Source organism: Stigmatopora argus, chromosome 15 (genome assembly GCF_051989625.1).
Source record: "Stigmatopora argus isolate UIUO_Sarg chromosome 15, RoL_Sarg_1.0, whole genome shotgun sequence".
NCBI lineage: Eukaryota > Metazoa > Chordata > Actinopteri > Syngnathiformes > Syngnathidae > Stigmatopora > Stigmatopora argus.
Window position 1 is genome coordinate 12,521,985 of NC_135401.1, and position 19,253 is coordinate 12,541,237.

Genomic DNA, 19,253 nt, shown 5'->3' on the forward strand with positions numbered 1-19,253 from the left:
AAAAATGAAATTGGCATTTGCAGATCTGTATGTATCTCGTTTCTATCTCTGCGTATAGTTTGTATGGTCTCACAAAATTGGTTTTTTTAAACTTAATTTTTCCACCTAAGTGCTTCAATTGAATTCTCTGAATTACAAACAACCATTCATTCACGTATTGATACCAAAGCACAATTTAGAGTGTCATTGCATACATTTACATGCAAATTGAAAGAATAGCAAAGGAAATACAGTGTCAAATTTTTGCGTATGCCTCCTATTTTTTTTAGTAGCATAAAAACATATATATAGCAATATACATCACCTTATTTTTGGTATAATTATCTGCAAGTATTTTTCATTTGGAGATTTTACAAGTACAAACACTGGCAAAATTCACTTTTTCCTGTCACTAAGGTGCTATTTTTCCAACAGGCCCGACTACACTACAATACACGATTTACAAAAATTGTACGGAAATGGTTTTGTGTTTTATTTGTTTTGGGGAAGTTTACAATACAATCAGTCCTTAGCTCAATCTATCAAATTAATCAGTTTTGGAACAGAAATTGCTACACATCATTATTAACTCATTGACTGCCAGTATATTATTCACTTAGTAGTTAGATAGTTAGTAAAATAATGTAAATATCTCTATTTAAAAAAAAAATCACCTATTAATTACAATAGACACCCAATTCATTTTGACTAGGAGTGTCGGCAGCTGTTACGTCCATGGGAGACGTCGAGACAAGGTAGGAGGGATTAGGACCCAGTGGCGGGGAAGCAGGTGAGGACGAGGCAAATTGTGCTAATAACCAAAACTTTAATAACTTAGGAGGGACCTTACAAAATAACAAGGACTTGTGAAACGAAACATGAAACAAAACCGGACTAGGGAAAACACGTGGAATCGAGGCGCAAGGTCGCGTGGCTGCATGGTAAGGGAATTTACGCAGACGATCCGACAATGACATTAAACTCAGTGGGGTGTGCATAGACACATCAGGGACTAATTTCGAATCACACGCAGCTGCGCGAACACAACGGCAAGGCAGGAGAGACAGACGAGAGTCGGGGAAAAACAATAGCAGGCTACTCCTAACAGCAGCGAGTCAAAATGAAATTGATATCTTTCGCTGCCAATGACAATCCAGTTTTTTTTTTCATTTTGATTGATAGGAGCATTTTAATTCTACAAATATTTAATTGAATAAATGAAATTCTTTATTTGTTACGATTATTCTAAGAAATAATGATGCAAACCTATCTAAAAAGCTCTACATATGTATTGTATCATTTTTCAAATGAGTGCTATCAATACAAAAAGTCAAAGTTTTAACTTGGCTTTAAAAACTGCAGAAAAGCAAACGAGATTTCTTCCAATATTTTGGGGAGAAATTATGACACATACTTTCTCTTTGTTTGAAAACAATCACAATGTGTCTTGGTTTTCTGCTAACATCACCTTCAGCCACACATCGAGAGTTGCATCCACTGAAACAAAGAAATACATCATCTTAAAACCTCTCCCCGTAAGGTAGATGGTGTTTTTACCTCTAATTCAGGAAGCATCAGATTCATTCCATCAGAAAAACGGTCAAATATTTCTAATAGCAGGGGAAAAAAAGAGGTAGGGGTTAATTGTTAAAATGGACAATAAAAGCTTTGATACAAGATTTTACAACACTCCAAGTTATTATAATTGTGAAGGTAAAATATTTTCATATAATACTTCATCGACTCTTAGTTACCAAATTTGAGTTCATTTGAAGAAAATGCTGGTTATCAGAATATTACTCAATAGATATACACAGTGCATTCCAAAATATTGTTCCCTTATGAGTTCAATACAGCAAAAAATACTTATACATGTTTTACTGTCCATTTACAGTCATTATTAGATCACAAATAGAAATACAATGTTTCAAAATAGAGTAGATTACTAGATGTTGCTCCATATCCTGCTATTTTTCCCTAGATATTAGTGCACTTTTTCCCCTTTGTGAGTATAAGCGGAACACAAAAAGAAAGAAGAACTACTTAACAATTGATGATATAACATGTTAACGCACAGTATTTGTTCATATTGTGTTGTGGGATATTTACAAAACAAAAAAAATTCCAGTTCCAATTAAAGGCAGCCCGGTGGACGAGGGGTTAGCACACTGGCCTCAGGGTTCTGTAGTCGAGGGTTCGATCCAAGGTGATTCCTCACTGTGTGGAGTTTGCATTTTCTCCCTGGGCTAGCGCAGATTTTCTTTAAGTACTCCGGTCTAACACTCATCATACTTTGGGGCAATTTAGAGAGTTCAACCAGCCTACCATGCATGTTTTTAGGATGTGGGAGGAAACCAGAGTACCCAAAGAAAACCCACCAAGGTCCGGGAAGAACATGTAAGCTCCACACTGGAAGGTCGCCATCCACCAGGGATTGAACTGTCACTCTGAAAAATGTGAGGCGGATGTGCTAACCAATATTTTACTGGGCCGACACCACAGTAGTTAAAAATTATTTTGAGCGCCTGCCCTAAAAAAAATGCTGACCCAGAAAGCAAACATGCATTAAGGAACATACGTTTGTTTACATTAATTCACTGCCATTGACAGAGATAGACGTCCTATCCATTTAAAGTGAGAGGGTTGGAAACAAATGAACGAACTTTCATTCATTCCCACTGTCCCACCTAAAATGGACTGGACACCTCTTAATGATGAAATCATAACTGAATGTCTATCACTGTCAAATGCAGGGAAAGAGGTAAAAATTTGCAAACTAGCAGAGTGTACCCTATGATTGGAAGAATGACAGAATGCACCCACTTTTCATAGAGACAATACGAAGAGCTAAAGTGATGAAGTTCTCCAGTGTGACATGTCCAGAGGAAGTCCCATATCGCACAGTTAACATATTTAACATGTTATCACTGGCTCTTATTCCTAAAGAAAAACATGGAAAAAGTTAATGCACTGTGCATCATGTGTAGTAAGTGCAGATTGACAATCAATTGATCAAATCTAGAAAGAAAACACTACCCTTGTACTTTACCTAAAGCAAAAATGGCATTCTTCAGCTCACTCTGAGAGAGTGCTCCCTTCGTTGACATATGAGTATACAGGAAAATATCCTGGAAAACAATATGTAGAGTTAAGCCTTACATGAATTAATCAGCAACTACTGCACTATCTGATACATACAGTCTGTAAATTTGTCTGTTCACATTTTACTTGAATTTTGCATTTACCTTGTACTTCACAACCTTCTTCCACAAGCTATAAAGCTCCCCAGTGCTAAGTTTGTTGTTGATGTTTGTCTTTTAAATGAAAATCAAGGTTTAAGATAAGCGAAATCATTTTTATTACTACATCGAACACAAACCTAAAATTATAGAATTGTGGGATAATGTATATAGGAGATGAATGAAACAATTTGATCATGAAAATTACTACACTATTATTTAATTATTACACAACTTCCCAAGTTTAGTGAATATGGGGTTTGTAATAAAATGTTATAATGCAGATTGTAATTTGGTAAAAAATAATTTCATTAATTCATTCATCCATTATCTGTCCCACTTCCCCTTGCAAGGTTTGCAGTGGGTGCTGGAGCTTCGTAACAGGGGAGAATTTTTTTTTTTTCATTGGTAATCGGTATTTACAGTTTAGTTATCTGTTGGTTCATTGTCATAAACAGAGTTTTCTGTACACACATTACTAAACTGTGGATACAGATGACTCAACTGTTGATTCATTTTACCTATGAAATACTATATAATTGTTTTTTCAACCCTAAGTGGGAAGGCGTAGCCTGATTGGAAAAACAGAAAAAAAGGATACACTCATCAGTACGACCATGCTACGGCATGCATCAATACTGAATCCCCCAGTTTTCAAGTCTCCTACAAAACAAAATGGCATATCAGAACCATACAATTAAATTCTCAAAACATTTCTGCGAAAAATGTACACCGCTTACCATTCAAGACTTTTTCATTTAGAAGTCTCTGTAGCATATTTGCATCCACGTCATCAACCTGATGTGAAATAGTGTTTAACTTTTTGAGATTACATACTGTATGTCAGCTGCTTATTGGGAAAACAAACAAGTCAAGTTCAAAATGTTAGGATTAGCATTAATGTTGTCGTGAAATATAATGGTGTGTTGACTATAAATATTTGTTTAAATCTCCATGTCAAATAAGTGATTCATATGCTAGAGCAATGTGAACACTTGCATTTTTGCAGTGCCATTGGAAATTTTAATACCCATTTATTAAGCCTGTCAGTGTAAACAAACTCAGTCAAGGTTGCAGCCAATATTTCAGGACTCACTGTGAGTGATATCATGATAATTATTTATTAACATAGAGGAATGTCCATATGTGTGGTACCTTTTTCGTTTTCTCTCATATTTCACTTCATAAGATGCAAATTTATTAATGTGAAGTCCATAGTCTTCAAATACATTCTGAGTAAAACTGTGACTTACCCTACTTATGTTAGTAAATTGAGTATGTAAAAAGGGCTAGTGTTAGGACAAGTTTTGAACAAATAGAATTGTACTTTGAGATTTGTCTGCAATATAAAGTACTATTGTAATACTATAATAGTTTATAGTGTAATCATTACAAGCCATATAGATAAACATATGTACATAAAAAAATAAAAATATTGAGGGGAAAAAAAGCAAACATTTTTTTATAAAAAGCCTAAGGACTTGAAAGGTTAAATTATGCATGACCACCGATTCAGGGTGTCCCCCCCCCTCTGGTTGGGAGTCAGCTGGGATAGGATCCAGCACCCCCCGCGACCGTAGTGAGGATAAGCGGTTCAGAAAATGACCAAAAATATGAGCTGAAATAGTTAAAGTGGTTCTCAAAATGATGTGGTCACAATCTGTGATGCTGAACTGGTTGGAATTTTGTGTTTTTTATGGTTATGGGCCACGTAGCCTACCATTTTGGTTGGCGTCTTGCTTCATTACACTTCATATCCATTTGATGGACATCAAAATGACATAGTTAATCCCTGCTGGTCTGGGCATGTGTATGTTGCGACAAGATGTTAGAAAGATCTTTATTATTTGGGTTTAGGGGCCCTATTGCTAGCCTGGGGGCCCCAATTTGATTTGTTCTACCACTGCGTCAGTTGATGTTCATTACCTTATCAAATAATTGCTGGAACAACATTCCCTTCTCATCATCAGCTTCTCTGATCTAAAAAAACAATTAGTGGTAATGTTAGTGCACATTTTAAACAAAACAATAGTTCAGAATGATTGAATTATTGAATCAAATGATCTTATAACACAACCTTTTTAACTTCTTTTTGTCCTGGGTTATGGCCACCAGAAGTCTCACTGTTAGGATACATTTTTTTAAATGTAGATGGCTGTATTGGAATGTACATAAGCCCATAATTTTGGACTTAACACAAACTACCTACTGGACATCCGCCTTGGTGAGGATGGTCAGGATGAAGGAGGCGGTCTGGTTGGCCTTGAAAGTCGATGGTACAATGAGGTATTCCCCGGGATCCACTTTGACAAACTCCATCACTTCACGAGCATTTATGAAGTCTTTTGTTGTCACAACAGGTTTGTTTCTTCTAAAAAAAGCTGTTGGAAAGTTCCCTTTTTCTTCCTTGAACTATAATTAAATGTAATCGACAAGATACGGCAGTCAATATTCATAGCAGAGTGATATAGTAGATATTGATTATGGAAAATGAATGTACTAACTTCTTCTGGGACCTGGGATTTGATGAAAATTGATGATGGTAGAAAAAGATGATGGAGTTGGGGAGAAGGGGAGAGAAAAAGAGTGAATTTTATATTACTCTTAACTCATTGGCTGTCCTTGACATCTGTCCAATTTAACTGGGAGGCTGGCAGAGATTGTTTGATCGCTGCCAGCCTCCCACTCTAATTGGATTGGACATCTATTGGCATCAGTGGCAGTACAATATGATCACTTAATGTTTGAATGTTATATATTGGAATAATGACTGACTCAGCACAATACATACTAACCTGAAATACTGATAATCCAATGTAGAGATTTTTGACCAGGGCTCTGTTTCTTTTGTCTGGCATTTGCATTAGGGACACCAACATGTTTTTATCAAATTGCTCTGTGTCACTTTCATTTTTAAGTTGGTCAATTTTGACTCGATACTGTGGATTAGTCCAGAAGCTCTCCCCTGAAATTTAAACAAACATTTAGTCAATGATTCCAAGAAAATCCCCAAAGTAGTTTTAAAACTGTCTCAAAAACCTTTTGCTTTTGGAATAAAAGCAAATAAAACAATGGAACAAATGGAAATATAGGTTTAAGTAGTAAAGGTAGATTGTAGCTAGATAATTGAGGCAAACCAAATGTATTTTCATCACAAAATTCAACAACAACAACAACAAAAAAACACTGCGCTTTGCATTACATTAAAATCAGGAAGACGCACATCCATGCATTTATGAATTTGAGATGTTAAAAAAGTACCAAGGTTATTTATGCAGCCTCCAGCGGTTTTCCCAGCAAGCCATCTGCCCTCATAGACAGATGCCTTCCAATGGCAGGAAGTTTCTCCATCAAGAAATTCAGGACACACACAGCAAATGTCAAGATCATTGAAGAATCTACAAAAATCATCCAGGCTCATCCTGGTGGAATCATTGTTCATTAGAATTGCTGATGAGCATTATCACATTCATTTAAACACACTTACCAGAACTCCCCATTATTAACGACAGAAAGGCACAAATGACGATCTTCTGGGCTCACAGTTTGCCACAAAAGTGATCTGGCAATTTGGACAAGAAGCATGATTTTCAGCATATTGGGCTTCAATAGAAATGATGCAGCAAACATTTACAATCATAGGACGAGTAGTAGAAAGCATAAGTCCAAAAAAACTCTTGTACCTTAACTTACAAATGCTTCTACATACAAAATATTCAGGTTATAAAATGCTTCGATGGGAATTCCTTTGCTCCAAGTTACAAAAACATCAAATGAAACCAAACATCCCCTGAAATATAAATTCACTATACATGTATCTGATATTTTATTTGGAAAATGCCGTGCTACACCCGAAAACAAGGCACTGCTTCATGTGCCTTTGCTCATCATCGAGTTGTTTCTTTAATTTTCTGAGTGTATGTAACATTATTTTAAGTTGTTGTGCATGTGTACGTATGTTTGCTTAGCTGCTCCTCGCAATTTCATCCCATTGAAATTCATTTAAAGTCTTAATAAATTATATTCTTATCTTTTTTCTTGTTTTTGCATGCATAGATATGCATACATATTTCATACAAAATTGGAATACTTAATTTTTAAAGGATTTATGTCATAGTGTTAAAGATTGAGGAACGAATTATGTGAACTGAATATAAAAATGACAAAAAAACTGACAATAAAGTTTTAAAGTTTTTTCAGTCAGCATTTACTAATTGTACTTTTCTCTAGTAAACCATATAAAAGATACACATTCCAATGATTATTTGTTACCTACCGATCACTCCAGTCCCCATTCCACTCTCCCTTGCCCCAGGGATTTAACAAGCGTACCAGATGTACTGCCTGGCCTTGACTCATCATCTGTTTCGTAAATCCAACAAAGAGCGACACATTAGTTCCTGTCCTTTTTTGAACCAAGTTAAATGAATTTTCTCACACATATGAACAAAAAGTGATCAGAGGCAGTCCTGGTTTATTTACGCCCTGGGGGGTACAAACCTCTGTGTAGCGCTGTCAGAGGCAGCCATGATTTTTTTTTTTTAAAAAACAATCACCCAAGTTCACCTGTCTGACGCCTGTGACAGTGTAGGCGTGGCCTTGGACTAATCCATTTGGCAAAACAGTGTTGGCTGATGTCTCCTATAAATCACAGCAAGTATGTTTTAAATAAGCACATAATACATGTCAGAACAGCAAAGAAAATTATTTTGCTAGTGACTCCCTCATTTTGATTGATGAAAGACTTCTTACAGTAAGCTTTTCTTTTTTTTACTCGAAGTTTAGTTTTTTTTTCCCCCGAAGCTTTTCTTTCTTCTTACACTAAGCTTTTCGTTTGTTTGTTTTTCCCCCGAAGCTTTTCTTTCTTCTGCGATCTTGTACTCACGTTGTTAATAAAAGTCATGTACGATCTTGAGTCGGCCTCATATAAAGGATCAATCCTAAGAAATGTTCATTTCTTCGACCTCTCTCAAGCTCTTTTTAGGATTAAGAACAGTGTATGGTATGTTTGTACCCCTTGAGGAGTGCCACATCCCATCAATGATGTGGATTGTCCAGCTCTGCACATAAGGTCCCAAAGTTCTAAGGGTGGCTCTGACAAATTGATACAAACGTGAACACCTCCTGTGAAGTCCACTAACGCCTCACTGGGTTGTCCAGAATTCATGTCTGAATAGGAACCACACACTCTGAAACAAGCACAATGAATTAGCTGCAAAGTTGACATAGTTTTATGGAAATTATATATGGTATGTTCATACTTAGCATAAGCTTTCTCCAACAAAGCAGGCCAAAATTCTGTTGGGTCTTTGGATCTCACAAAAATGAGTCTGCCATTGATTGTTGGGAGCTTGTCATCAATGACAACATCTACCCATCTGCCAAACCTCCAGAACTAAAAAAGGTAAAAAAAAAACAATAAGTCAGAAAAACAGTACATTTAATTTTTAGTTTGCCGGGTTCTTAACTGGTCAATCACTGTTAATTATAGTTTCCATATGGGGATCGTTTTACAACATATGTATAAGGTCATAAAATAAGATAATTAGTGGCTGTACTTAATTAAATGAATGTATTATGAATATAACACTGATAGAAAAACACTGCTTAAATACAGTAATAACTCTGAAAGCATTATGAGACAATTAAAAAAACACAAGCAAATACATATTTTTACCTGAATAGAAATGTCACTAGTATGCATATATTTACCCGAAAGTGAAACAGTCCACAATAGCTCGTCTCAAAATTTTGCTTCAGAGGAACAACATTCTCAAAAATAACTCTCTGGAATGTTAGAGCACCCAATGATGCAAGAAACCAACAGTTTCCTAAAAGAAAACATGTTGATGAATAGTTGTGAAGATGTGCCAAGTTCTTGATGATTAATGCATGCAAAGCACTGGCTGTGTGAGATGCTGTTTATAAGTCAGTGGTAGGTAGCCATTGGTACCACTAGCCATCCAATCCTTATGAACAGGGTGGGTGGCAACAAATGAACAAATGTTCATTCACTGCTAAACCACCTCACTTCAAAGAAACTGTGTGTCTACTAATGATAAACTCATTTAAAGTGTTTTAATCAAGGTACTTATTGGCTGCTATTTAGAGAATTAGAAGTCCAACTCATTTAAACTGGGAGGGTGGCAGCAAATGAACGAATATTCATTCACCGGTAACCCTCCCACTTCACACTAATTGCATGTCTACTAGTGATAAACTCATATAAAGAGTTTTAATTGAGGTACTTATTGAGAGAACCAGACCTCCAATCTATTTAAACTAGGCGGGTGGCAGCGAATGAGTCGCTGAATTGATAAACTCATTTAAATTGACAGCAAACAAATGTAAAGGGCCACATGATTGGAGATCTATCATCACAAATGGCAGTAAAAGAATGAATACATTTTCTTACCGACTGCGCCTTGACCAAAATCAAACCTTGAGATGCCATCAACAATAAAATTTGGGTTGGGAACCAATTTCTGCAACAGAAACAGTCAACAAGTGATGTTAAAAAAAGAAATGCTGTAGCATTATGAAATGTGTGTCCAATTTACTCCTATTTTGGTGTTAATGTTTCAAAGCAAACAAAACATTTAAAGGCTTTTAAACGTCAAAAAGGTATGTTTTAGTATACCTTAAAAAAGATGGTGGACCCTCTAAACATGTATAAAACATTTTTTAAATTCAATACATCTATCCATTAGGAGGTTCTCGGGGCCTCTAAGTGGTACATCCCTGGAACACCACCCAGGAACCAGCCTAACCAGATCACCTGGTGACCTCATCTGGCTCCTTTCAATGTGGAGGAGTGAATGCTCTCTGCTGTATCCTTACCAGATGACCAACATGATGCAGTAGGAGATTGATTGGTTAATGATGAGCTCCTTCACCAAGATAGACTGATACAGAGCTTGAATTACTGTTGATGCAACATTGATTTGTAGGTCGATCTCATATTCCAGTTGTCCCTCACTTGAAATAAACACTTAAACTCCTGGGTGGGATCTCATCCTTCACTTGGATAGGGGATTCCACATTTTTTAGACCATGATCTGACTTTTAGAGGTTCTGATTCTGAAACCAGCTTCGAATTGCTGTGGCGAGAGTTGAAGGTCACTTTTGGATGGAACCAACAGAACCAGAATACGCAATAAATTTCCACATGTCACAAGACAATGACCCAGAGCAACACCCTTTTATTTACCTTGGGCGAGTTGAACGGAGTTGGATGCTGGGCAAACGGTAGACATTAGGAAGTGCGGGTGCACTAACTTGAGCTTTAACAACAAAAAGGCAGCTTCCAAAAAAAACACTGCGAAGGGAAGCAGGAAAACTCTGCAGGTGAAACTAATGAGTGATCACATGGACAGGACACACAATAGAACACGCCCAAACCACAAAACTTGACATGCCCTTGCCAACAGAAAATTCCAAGGGAAAGGTTTAATGACCATGTAAATCATTGCACCATACAACCATCAAAAAAATAAAAGGTAAATGGAGGTTTTGGAGCAATATATGCTGCCACCCAGGCAACATTTCTTTGAGTTCCAAGCCACATTGTATTAGTACTGAACTGGCCTACCAGCAATCCAGACCTGTTAACCTCTTAAAAATGTTTCTATATTTTGAAATACAAAGTCTGACAATGGACACGTACTTTCAAGCAATTGAAATTGTAAGTATGGTCAAGAATTCGATTTTCAAAGCAGCAGGAAATAATGTCTCTTGTCTCTGGAATGCATTCAATTATATATATATATATTCAAAAAGAATACAGGCTGAAAGGTTTTACCTTTATGTCAACGAATAATTCTGTAATTAAAGGTTTTAGCATTATGTCAACGAATAATTCTGTAATTAAAGGTTTTATCTTTATGTCAACGAATAATTCCGTAATTAAAGGTTGTATCTTTATGTCGACGAATAATTCTGAAATTAAAGGTTTTATCTTTATGTCAACGAATAATTCTGTAATTATTTTAATCATCTGTAAGGTATGAGTGCTAAAATGTTACTTTGAATATTACGCCTGTTGACCAGTGTTTTCCAACCACTATGGTGCGGCACACAGGTGTGTTGTGAGTAATGGTCAGGTGTGCTGCGGAAAATTACTTGGTAAGAAGTCATACGTTGTGATATTCCAAGAAATAAATGGTAAAGTTACGACATTCAAATTAAAGCATGACTATCAATAAGGTCATATTGTAATATTACAAGATTGAAATCGTAATAGTTCACGATTCAAATTGTAATATTACAACCATATAGTTGTTTTGTTGCTTATTTTTAATGTACCGTGAACCGAAAGTTGTGTGGTTGCACGGGCATCAACTTTCTATGAGACCACAAAACTACTTTTTGCAAAATATTAGGAGGTAAAAGTCATATTGGGAGGGCAAAAGTCATAACATTACGAGAATAAAATCGGTACATTATGTATTTTTACATCACCCAGACTTTTCGGGCCTGAGGACTTCAACTTTTTGGCGACGTAAGGTCCGTGTGAAAAATTAGATATTGAAATACTATTTTTGTTTTTATTCGATTCCTCTCGACAAAACTTAGATGAGAATGATTTTGTTTTGTAAATAAAGCTGACAGTTTTAAATGAAAATATTTCTAGCGGGTGGTGTGCCTTCAGATTCTTGCCATATATGTGTTACACAGCTCAAAAACGTCTAGGAAACATTGCTGTAAACTATCAATGATTTGTTTAATACTTCTGAGGGTCCACCGTATTTTGACTATGAACATGGGAATTGATCATTAACAAAGCTTACCCTTGGTCTGAGCCATAACACTTTGTGAAGGACAGAGGGGTCCAGTACATCATTACCAATTGAACTTCTATCAGGGGGGAACATCTCATCGATGTAGCGTACTTGCTTGCTGATACAAAACTCTGTCAGTCTTTGGTAGTCTTGTTTGAAGAATTTATCAGGGTTGTTGACTGTCCCATGACCATCTCTGCTTTGACGTGCATTCATAAAATTCGTGCAAATGCCTGGAGAAAGCATCTTTGTAGCGTCTTAGATCTCTTCTGGAATAGGAGTTTTAGATGATTAAGTCAAATTTGTCTCCTTCAGAGTGGCAATCTCTGATGTTATAATACACTGTAAAATATACTGTCCTGGGGTGCGTAAATTTACAAGCCGATCCAGAGGAAGCCATAATAAATTGACCTCCTTGAGGTCTTCCTAGCTTTGGCACATTTGTGTTTCCTCCCTCATTCCAAAGACATGCATGATAGGCTGATTGGACACTATAAATTGCCCCTAGGTATGATTGTGAGCGTAAATGGTTGTTTGCCCTGCGATTGGCTGGCCAATCTGAACTGGTATCCTCCGCCTGTGCCCGGAAGTCTGCTGGGATAGGCTCCAGCACCCCCCCCCCCCCCCCCCCCGTGACCCTAGTGAGGATAAAGCGGTTCAGAAAATTATATATATATAATTTTCTGAACCGCTTTATCCTCACTAGGGTCACGGGGGGTGTTCTCCCTAGGCCTGGGTGGGTTTCCTCTGGGTGATGAGATGAAATTATATATATATATATATATATATATATATATATATATATATATATATATATACAAACAGTCAATTTTTAAGTCATTTTAAGGTAAACTCAAAATGTTCCCAATGATAACTTCATTTCAAAATGTCTTCACCAAATCTGAGAATTTAAATAGATAATCCATTTTATTACAACAATCTTGTTGACTCACAAACATAAAACAAAAATTGGTATTTTTTTGTTTTTAAGTCGTTTCTAAAACTTGGACATAAAAGATCTTTTACTAATCGTCTTTTTAATGAGCTTTGTAATGTAAACAAACAGTTGTATCCGGTTTCACTACTCTTAAACTCGTTTTACTTAATCTTAAATTGATAAAAATTGCTTTAACCTGTGCATATTATAACAATATTGAAGGAAAGCCATGTGAACTATATTGTAAAATACTGTATAACATTAAAGTAAGTTCTGTTATTAAAGGAGTGGCTAATCGAAAACAGAAAGAACGTTTTTGTTTACCTTTATAATCCTTAAAACCTTGCTAATCCTTGCAAACTTGCGTTATTTGTTAATTTACTTTTTTAGACAACCGACCTACGTATATTTACAGTATGTGCTCTATAATCGAAAGACATGCAATATCAGTCAATGTCACAATAAAGCACAACGGCTGAAAGCTAACTAAAAAACAATAGCATACTGTGCGTTTATCAAATGTAAAATATTAACTCACAGGGCAGTCAGGATGTTTGTTGTCTTTTGTGCAGGTGCATGAAGCACAAGTGAGCAGACAAGGCAAGGCTTGTCACTTTATATAATACCAAAGCATGCCTGAGGCTGCGGTAGTGGTTATTTAAATATATAATCGCTGAAAACCATATTCATTTATTTCTTTCCTGTGCCGGTTATCCTTAAAAGGGCTGCGGGGGGTGCTGGAGCCTATTCCAGCCAACTACGGGCACCAGGCGGGGGACACCCTGAATTAGTGGCTTGCCGATCACAGGGCACAAGGAGACAGACAACCATTCCACTATCACTCACACCTAGGGGCAATTAAGAGTGTTCAATCAGTCTACCATGCGTGTTTTTGGGATGTGGGAGAAAAACGGAGTACCCAGAGAAAACCCACCCAAGCCCGGGGAGAACTTGCAAACTCCACATAAGAAGGCCAGACCTGGTATGAAACCCTTGATATCACAACTGTGAGGCGGGTGTGCTTACCACTTTCTCACCGCGCCGCCCTCTGAAAACCACATACAATATGTTTTTGTATGTTCAATTGTTGTTACATAAAACATAAACTAAAAACATAAAAATACTGCTTTGTCTTGTTGGATACATTTGTGTTTTTAATGCACAGAGCCAAGCAAATACACTCAATCTAAAATTGGTACAGCACATTATTTTCATGATGCACTAAGAACATTCCAGTTTTAACATTGTTGCGTAAGAACGTGTCCTTACTCGTTTACTGAGTCAACACACAGTTCTTAAATTCATTATGAAATTACACAGTATTTTATGGGTGTACATTCTTGCTGTGTAGAGTAACTGGTGAAATTGTGTATTAAGTGCTGTTTTAACACATTTAACCTTTTCAAATATTCTCTTACAGTAATGACACTGAGGAAACAATCAAACTAAATTCAACCAGCTTCCAAATGCCAAATGGCTTTCATTTTTTTCTGAAATTAATATTGGTTATCGTTGACGGCTAAACTTTTTGGCTGACGCGCAAATTTTCTCTGTGTTGGAATGCTCTGGCCGTCAATAGAAGCATGCTAGTAATACAAGAGCCGCTGTAAGAATTAAGTACACTGTGTTTTCACATTTAAATTGTTATTGTCATATTTCATATCAGAGATGTCCAACATGTTTTATGGGCCCGTAGAAAATTATAAAAAAATTAATATGGTCCGCAAAAGAAGCTTGAGTTTAGCCTACATCCTGTAGCATTTTTCAGCATCAACACTAGAAAATAATGCTAGGTTCCATTTGTATTACCGCAGGAGTAAAAAAATTACATGTTGAAAACAAAGTTAGGAAACTATATAATTTTTGTTAATGAATGAGACAAGTAATAGCAAAGAAGTTCATATTTCGTTTGGTCATTTTCATGTGATATAATACGAATGCTATCATCTTAAAACCTAATAGATATGCACCAATTTTAATATAAAGACAATATATTTGATATTTCAGGTGAGCTATTCGAACTTTCATAATTTTCAAAAACCTACTATAGTTGAAATGACTTACATATTGTATGGTTAAATTTGTCATACAAACATGCAAAGACAAAAAAATTAAATGTCGAGAAGTTCATGTTTAAAATACATACAGAAATGAACAAATAAAGTACATTCAAGAGACATTTTTAATTGAGAATAAAGAATTTAGCCTTGCTGAAAGCGACAGAAAATATGAGGCACAATGATGGTTCAGAATAACGTTGAAAGATTTGGCCAGGTGTATGTGCTATATAAAAACAATGAATATTAGCAGTCCAATGGGATTTACCAGATTAATCTTTATTTTCAGCATATTTTGTTACATTTAAAACAGATTTACCAGTAGGGGAAGTAGATTTGTCCATCTCTTTGAGCCCTGGAATTGGCTGGCTGATTCAGGGTGTCCCCCAACTGTTGCCCATAGTTGGCAAACCCTTGTGAGGATAAGCGGTTTGGAAAATGAATGAATGAATAAACTTTTAATTGTAATTTTTTAATTTTTGTAGAATTTATAGTATAAATTTGTTGTATCTTGGTTGTTGGAGCAATATTGTTTGTTTAAGCTGTTATATATGTTGCTTATTGTTAGTACAGTTCAATTTTATATTGTATTATTGTTTTACTGTTCTCCCAGTGCCTGCATGAATTCTCTCTGGGTACACTGGTTGTCCCTTCCAGAGCCTATCCCGCATAACTCCAGACACTAGGGAGGGGAGACCCTTAATTGGTGGCCAGCCAATCGCAGTTTCAACTTTACTTCACAAAGACCAATAGGTTTTATTTCTTGACAAACACAGAAACTCATTTTGGAATTCGTGAAACATGATACAAGAACATTTAGCTAGATATGTAATCACAATGGGGTAAAGCATAAAGATTGCTGCTCTCTTTTCATTGAGCTGGTTTTGGTGGTGGGAGATCTTACTGCAATTCCTGCCATTGTAGTTGGCCATCCGCTCAATTTAAACAAACACAGGAAGTGTTTTATTCGTGTTTTCAGACCACCCCGTAATGCCAGCACATTCAGTGAAGGGAATGAATTTGGTTAAAACACACACACACGAAGAAAAAAAACTACAAAAAGACAACAACTGGTTCACATTTCATGAGAAAACTTGGCAGTGTGGTAGAATGGTTAGGATGTCCACCTTAAAGGTCTGAGGTTCAATCCCTGTTGGTTTCTGACTTTCTTGTCTGAAACTTGTGTGTTTCTCGCCATGCATGCGTGGATTTTCTGACTACTCTGTTGTCCCCCCACATGTCAAAACCTGCATGTTAGGCTGACATCTCAAAATTTGTCCTGTGTGACCGTATGCATGCTAGAACCGTTGATGTCACACAATGAGTTAGGTCTGGTAGCATTTACTTGACATTGAAGTGAGTATGGAATAATTTAGAATTTAAAGGAAATTTTAAAATATTTTTGCAGAAAAAGTGCAGAGCAGTAGAGACATCGGCGTATACGCGCGCTGATGTCGCAATCGGTATTGAGAACCTAAATGGGATCAATGCAAATGGTCACATGACCCCTGTGTGTTCATGCATTGTAACTCAGTACAATTAAGGGAGTCAACATAAAAACCTCAAGTCTGCAGGGGCCGGAGACATCTGGAGATCCAGTCAAAACACAAAGGTTTGCGCCATTGTTTTCCAACTCAAACCGGAAGTGCTCAGCAGTGGCAAAAGAAAGCGCTCTTAACTGCTGCTAAACATTGTTTCCGTCTTTCGTGGTCCCAAACAGGATACACGAACGTTGCTTACGGAGGCGCACCGCTTTGCTACAAAGAGACAACCTTATGTTTTTCACATTTCATGAGAAAACTCTTGAGGGGTTTCAGTGAAATTGTCGTTAAGCAAAATTATGCTGCTGATCTCTTTACTACTCCTTCTGCTCTCCAATTTGGGTGGATTTAACGGCATCGAACATGAAACAATGTGCACGTCTAATGCCTGTTTCACTGTACACATGGAGAAGGTGAGCTTTTACAAGGCTAATCAGAGCTGCTTCGACAATGGAGGTTACTTGATGACAGTAAGAGACAAAGAAGAAGAAGCCAAACTGCACTCCCTCCTGAAGCTGGTCAGGAAGGACAGAAGTCAACAATTTTGGATTGGATTAAAACTATACAGAGGGGACTGCGTTTTAGCTCACAAGCCCCTGAGAGGCTTCAAGTGGGTGTCTGGGAAGGAAGATTCCCACTACTCCAACTGGAATAAAGAGCCTGTGGACACATGCACTGAGCGATGTGTACGGGTTAGTTACAATTCTCTTGATGACGATCAACCCAAATGGACGGCTGGAGCTTGCAAAGGACCTTCATTTTCTGTGTGCAAGTTTTATTTTAAAGGAATGTGCAATGCTCTGCATCTGTCAGGCTCCGGACACATATCATACACGGCTCCTTTCTCTGCTGAGCCACTACAAAGCGAGATGAAATCCTTGCCAATTGGAACGTATGCTAAAGTCACATGCGATGACCGGCATTCGCACTTTTCGGTGTGCGTCTGGAATGATGAGAAATATCGATGGACTGTTCCAGGTCCGTTTTGCCAAACTAGACATCGGGAATGCGCTCACACCAATGGCGGATGCGAACACATCTGCCACCAGGACTCGGATCAGGTGAAATGCACCTGTAACCAGGGTTTCACCCTTCAGGACGACGGACTTTCCTGTAAGCCAGAGGATGTGTGCGGGATGGAGACCTGTGAGTATGAGTGCATTGTGGGAGAGTCTGGACACATCTGCAAGTGTCCCACAGGGTTTGAACTGGAAGCAAACCAGCGCAACTGTTCTGACATTGATGAGTGTCAACAGTCGCAACCATGTGGCAAACATGCGTGTGTTAACACACCAGGCAGTTACATGTGTATGTGTCAAGATGGCTACAAAATGGTGGCCGGAAATTGTCGTGATCTGGATGAATGTGAACATTCCAAATGTTCACACGGTTGCTGGAACACCGTCGGGTCGTTCTCTTGCTACTGTGAAGATGGCTTTACTTTATCAAAAGATGGCTTCTCATGCGTGGACATTAACGAATGTGGAACTGGGCGATGCCACTTCAAATGTGTGAATACGGAAGGAAGTTTCATCTGCATATGCCCGGGTGGCTTTCATTTGCATGCCACTGACAAGAACTGCACTCCAGATGTGACAACAATAAACAAATCAGTGGGCCAGGAAACAGATGTAAACATACTTGAGATTGTATCCATGACAACAGTTACATCTCAGAGGGCTTCCACACTTACAGATACGCCTCTCCCGCGCATGGCGCCCACTTCTCCAAGTACTAACGCATCCCTGTTCGCGAGCACCAAAGTGGTCAACTCCCAAGTCCTCATCTGTGTCCTTGGCTCAGTGATTCCTTTGTTTCTTTTAATCACCGTGACATTAACGATTGGCATTGTGCGATGTCATCGTTTGAAAAAAGAAGCAAAGAAAAGCGCAACAGACAGCTATTGTTGGGTTTCCTCCGGTTTTGACCCACGCCTAGAAAAACTCTATGAATCCATCTTGACTGATGACCTATGACCTGACTTATTGTCTTAATTTATTCAATCATCTTCTGCACCGCTTATTCACACAAAGGTTGCAGGGGGTGCTGGAGCCTATCCCAGACAACCACGGTCAGCAAGCGGGGTACACTCCGAAGGGGTTTACAGCAGATCGCATGGCACAATTAAAGGGACAACGACTCATCCTCACAATCGGGCAATCAAACCACTGCCCACACCAAGGGCAAGTGGAAGAACCACTACCCCATCAGGTGGCCAATGTCTGAATTATGTGCGTAAGTTAAGTGTATTTAGGAAATTTATGTGTGGTGGCACGGAAGCTGACTGATTAGCACCAGTGTTGTAAATACAAATTTCATGACGAAATGATCGATTCCTTGGAAAATGATATAACATTTGTAAATATTAGAAGTCTGCCACGATTTGATTTGATTGATGGGTATTCAGTCAATTTGATACCGATATTTCAAGAGTAAACCATTTGTTTGAACAAAAACAACCAGAAAAATTATGTTAATCAATGTTTTACGTTTCTCTCAATTTTGATTTGACGGTGCTTAAACAAATGATAGAGCAAACGAGCTCAAGGTATCATTAGCACAGTAGACCTCATATCTATTTGAACTGGAAGGTGGAAGTGCATAAATATTCATTGCCAACCCTGACATTTTAAATGAATTGGCTGTCAATGAGTTAAAAAGGTAAATTTGTTGTTGTGACCTCAAATGGTGTCAATGGCAGTCAATGAAATAAGCTGTGT

The 19,253-nt window shown here is 37.6% G+C and overlaps 3 protein-coding genes across 4 annotated transcripts in view; 2 read left to right on the top strand and 1 right to left on the bottom strand.

The window, feature by feature from the left end:
- Nucleotides 1-19,253, top strand: part of sntg2 (syntrophin, gamma 2) — a 101,969-nt gene that overhangs the window by 42,812 nt on the left and 39,904 nt on the right. The window lies entirely within an intron of this gene.
- LOC144090363 (calpain-1 catalytic subunit) lies at nucleotides 786-13,518 on the bottom strand. 2 transcript variants are annotated; one of them, XM_077621821.1, is made up of 22 exons: nucleotides 13,474-13,518; nucleotides 12,008-12,267; nucleotides 9,634-9,703; nucleotides 8,931-9,049; nucleotides 8,480-8,613; nucleotides 8,233-8,407; nucleotides 7,785-7,859; nucleotides 7,495-7,580; nucleotides 6,706-6,780; nucleotides 6,480-6,640; nucleotides 6,014-6,183; nucleotides 5,723-5,734; nucleotides 5,428-5,630; nucleotides 5,296-5,341; nucleotides 5,145-5,198; nucleotides 3,959-4,016; nucleotides 3,820-3,881; nucleotides 3,225-3,293; nucleotides 3,029-3,107; nucleotides 2,803-2,919; nucleotides 1,537-1,589; nucleotides 786-1,476 (listed from the first exon to the last, which is right to left on the bottom strand). In XM_077621821.1, the coding sequence occupies exons 2-22, from the start codon at nucleotides 12,242-12,244 to the stop codon at nucleotides 1,450-1,452; spliced, it is 2,082 nt and encodes a 693-aa protein (XP_077477947.1). In that variant the 5' UTR covers nucleotides 12,245-12,267; nucleotides 13,474-13,518; the 3' UTR covers nucleotides 786-1,449. The 2 variants fall into 2 exon arrangements, with proteins under 2 accessions (XP_077477947.1, XP_077477948.1); XM_077621822.1 differs by lacking the exons at nucleotides 8,931-9,049; nucleotides 12,008-12,267; nucleotides 13,474-13,518 and adding an exon at nucleotides 10,429-10,750.
- On the top strand, nucleotides 16,725-18,522 carry cd93 (CD93 molecule). The gene has a single exon (XM_077621799.1). It carries the CDS (start codon nucleotides 16,833-16,835, stop codon nucleotides 18,507-18,509), a length of 1,677 nt encoding a protein of 558 aa, XP_077477925.1. The 5' UTR covers nucleotides 16,725-16,832; the 3' UTR covers nucleotides 18,510-18,522.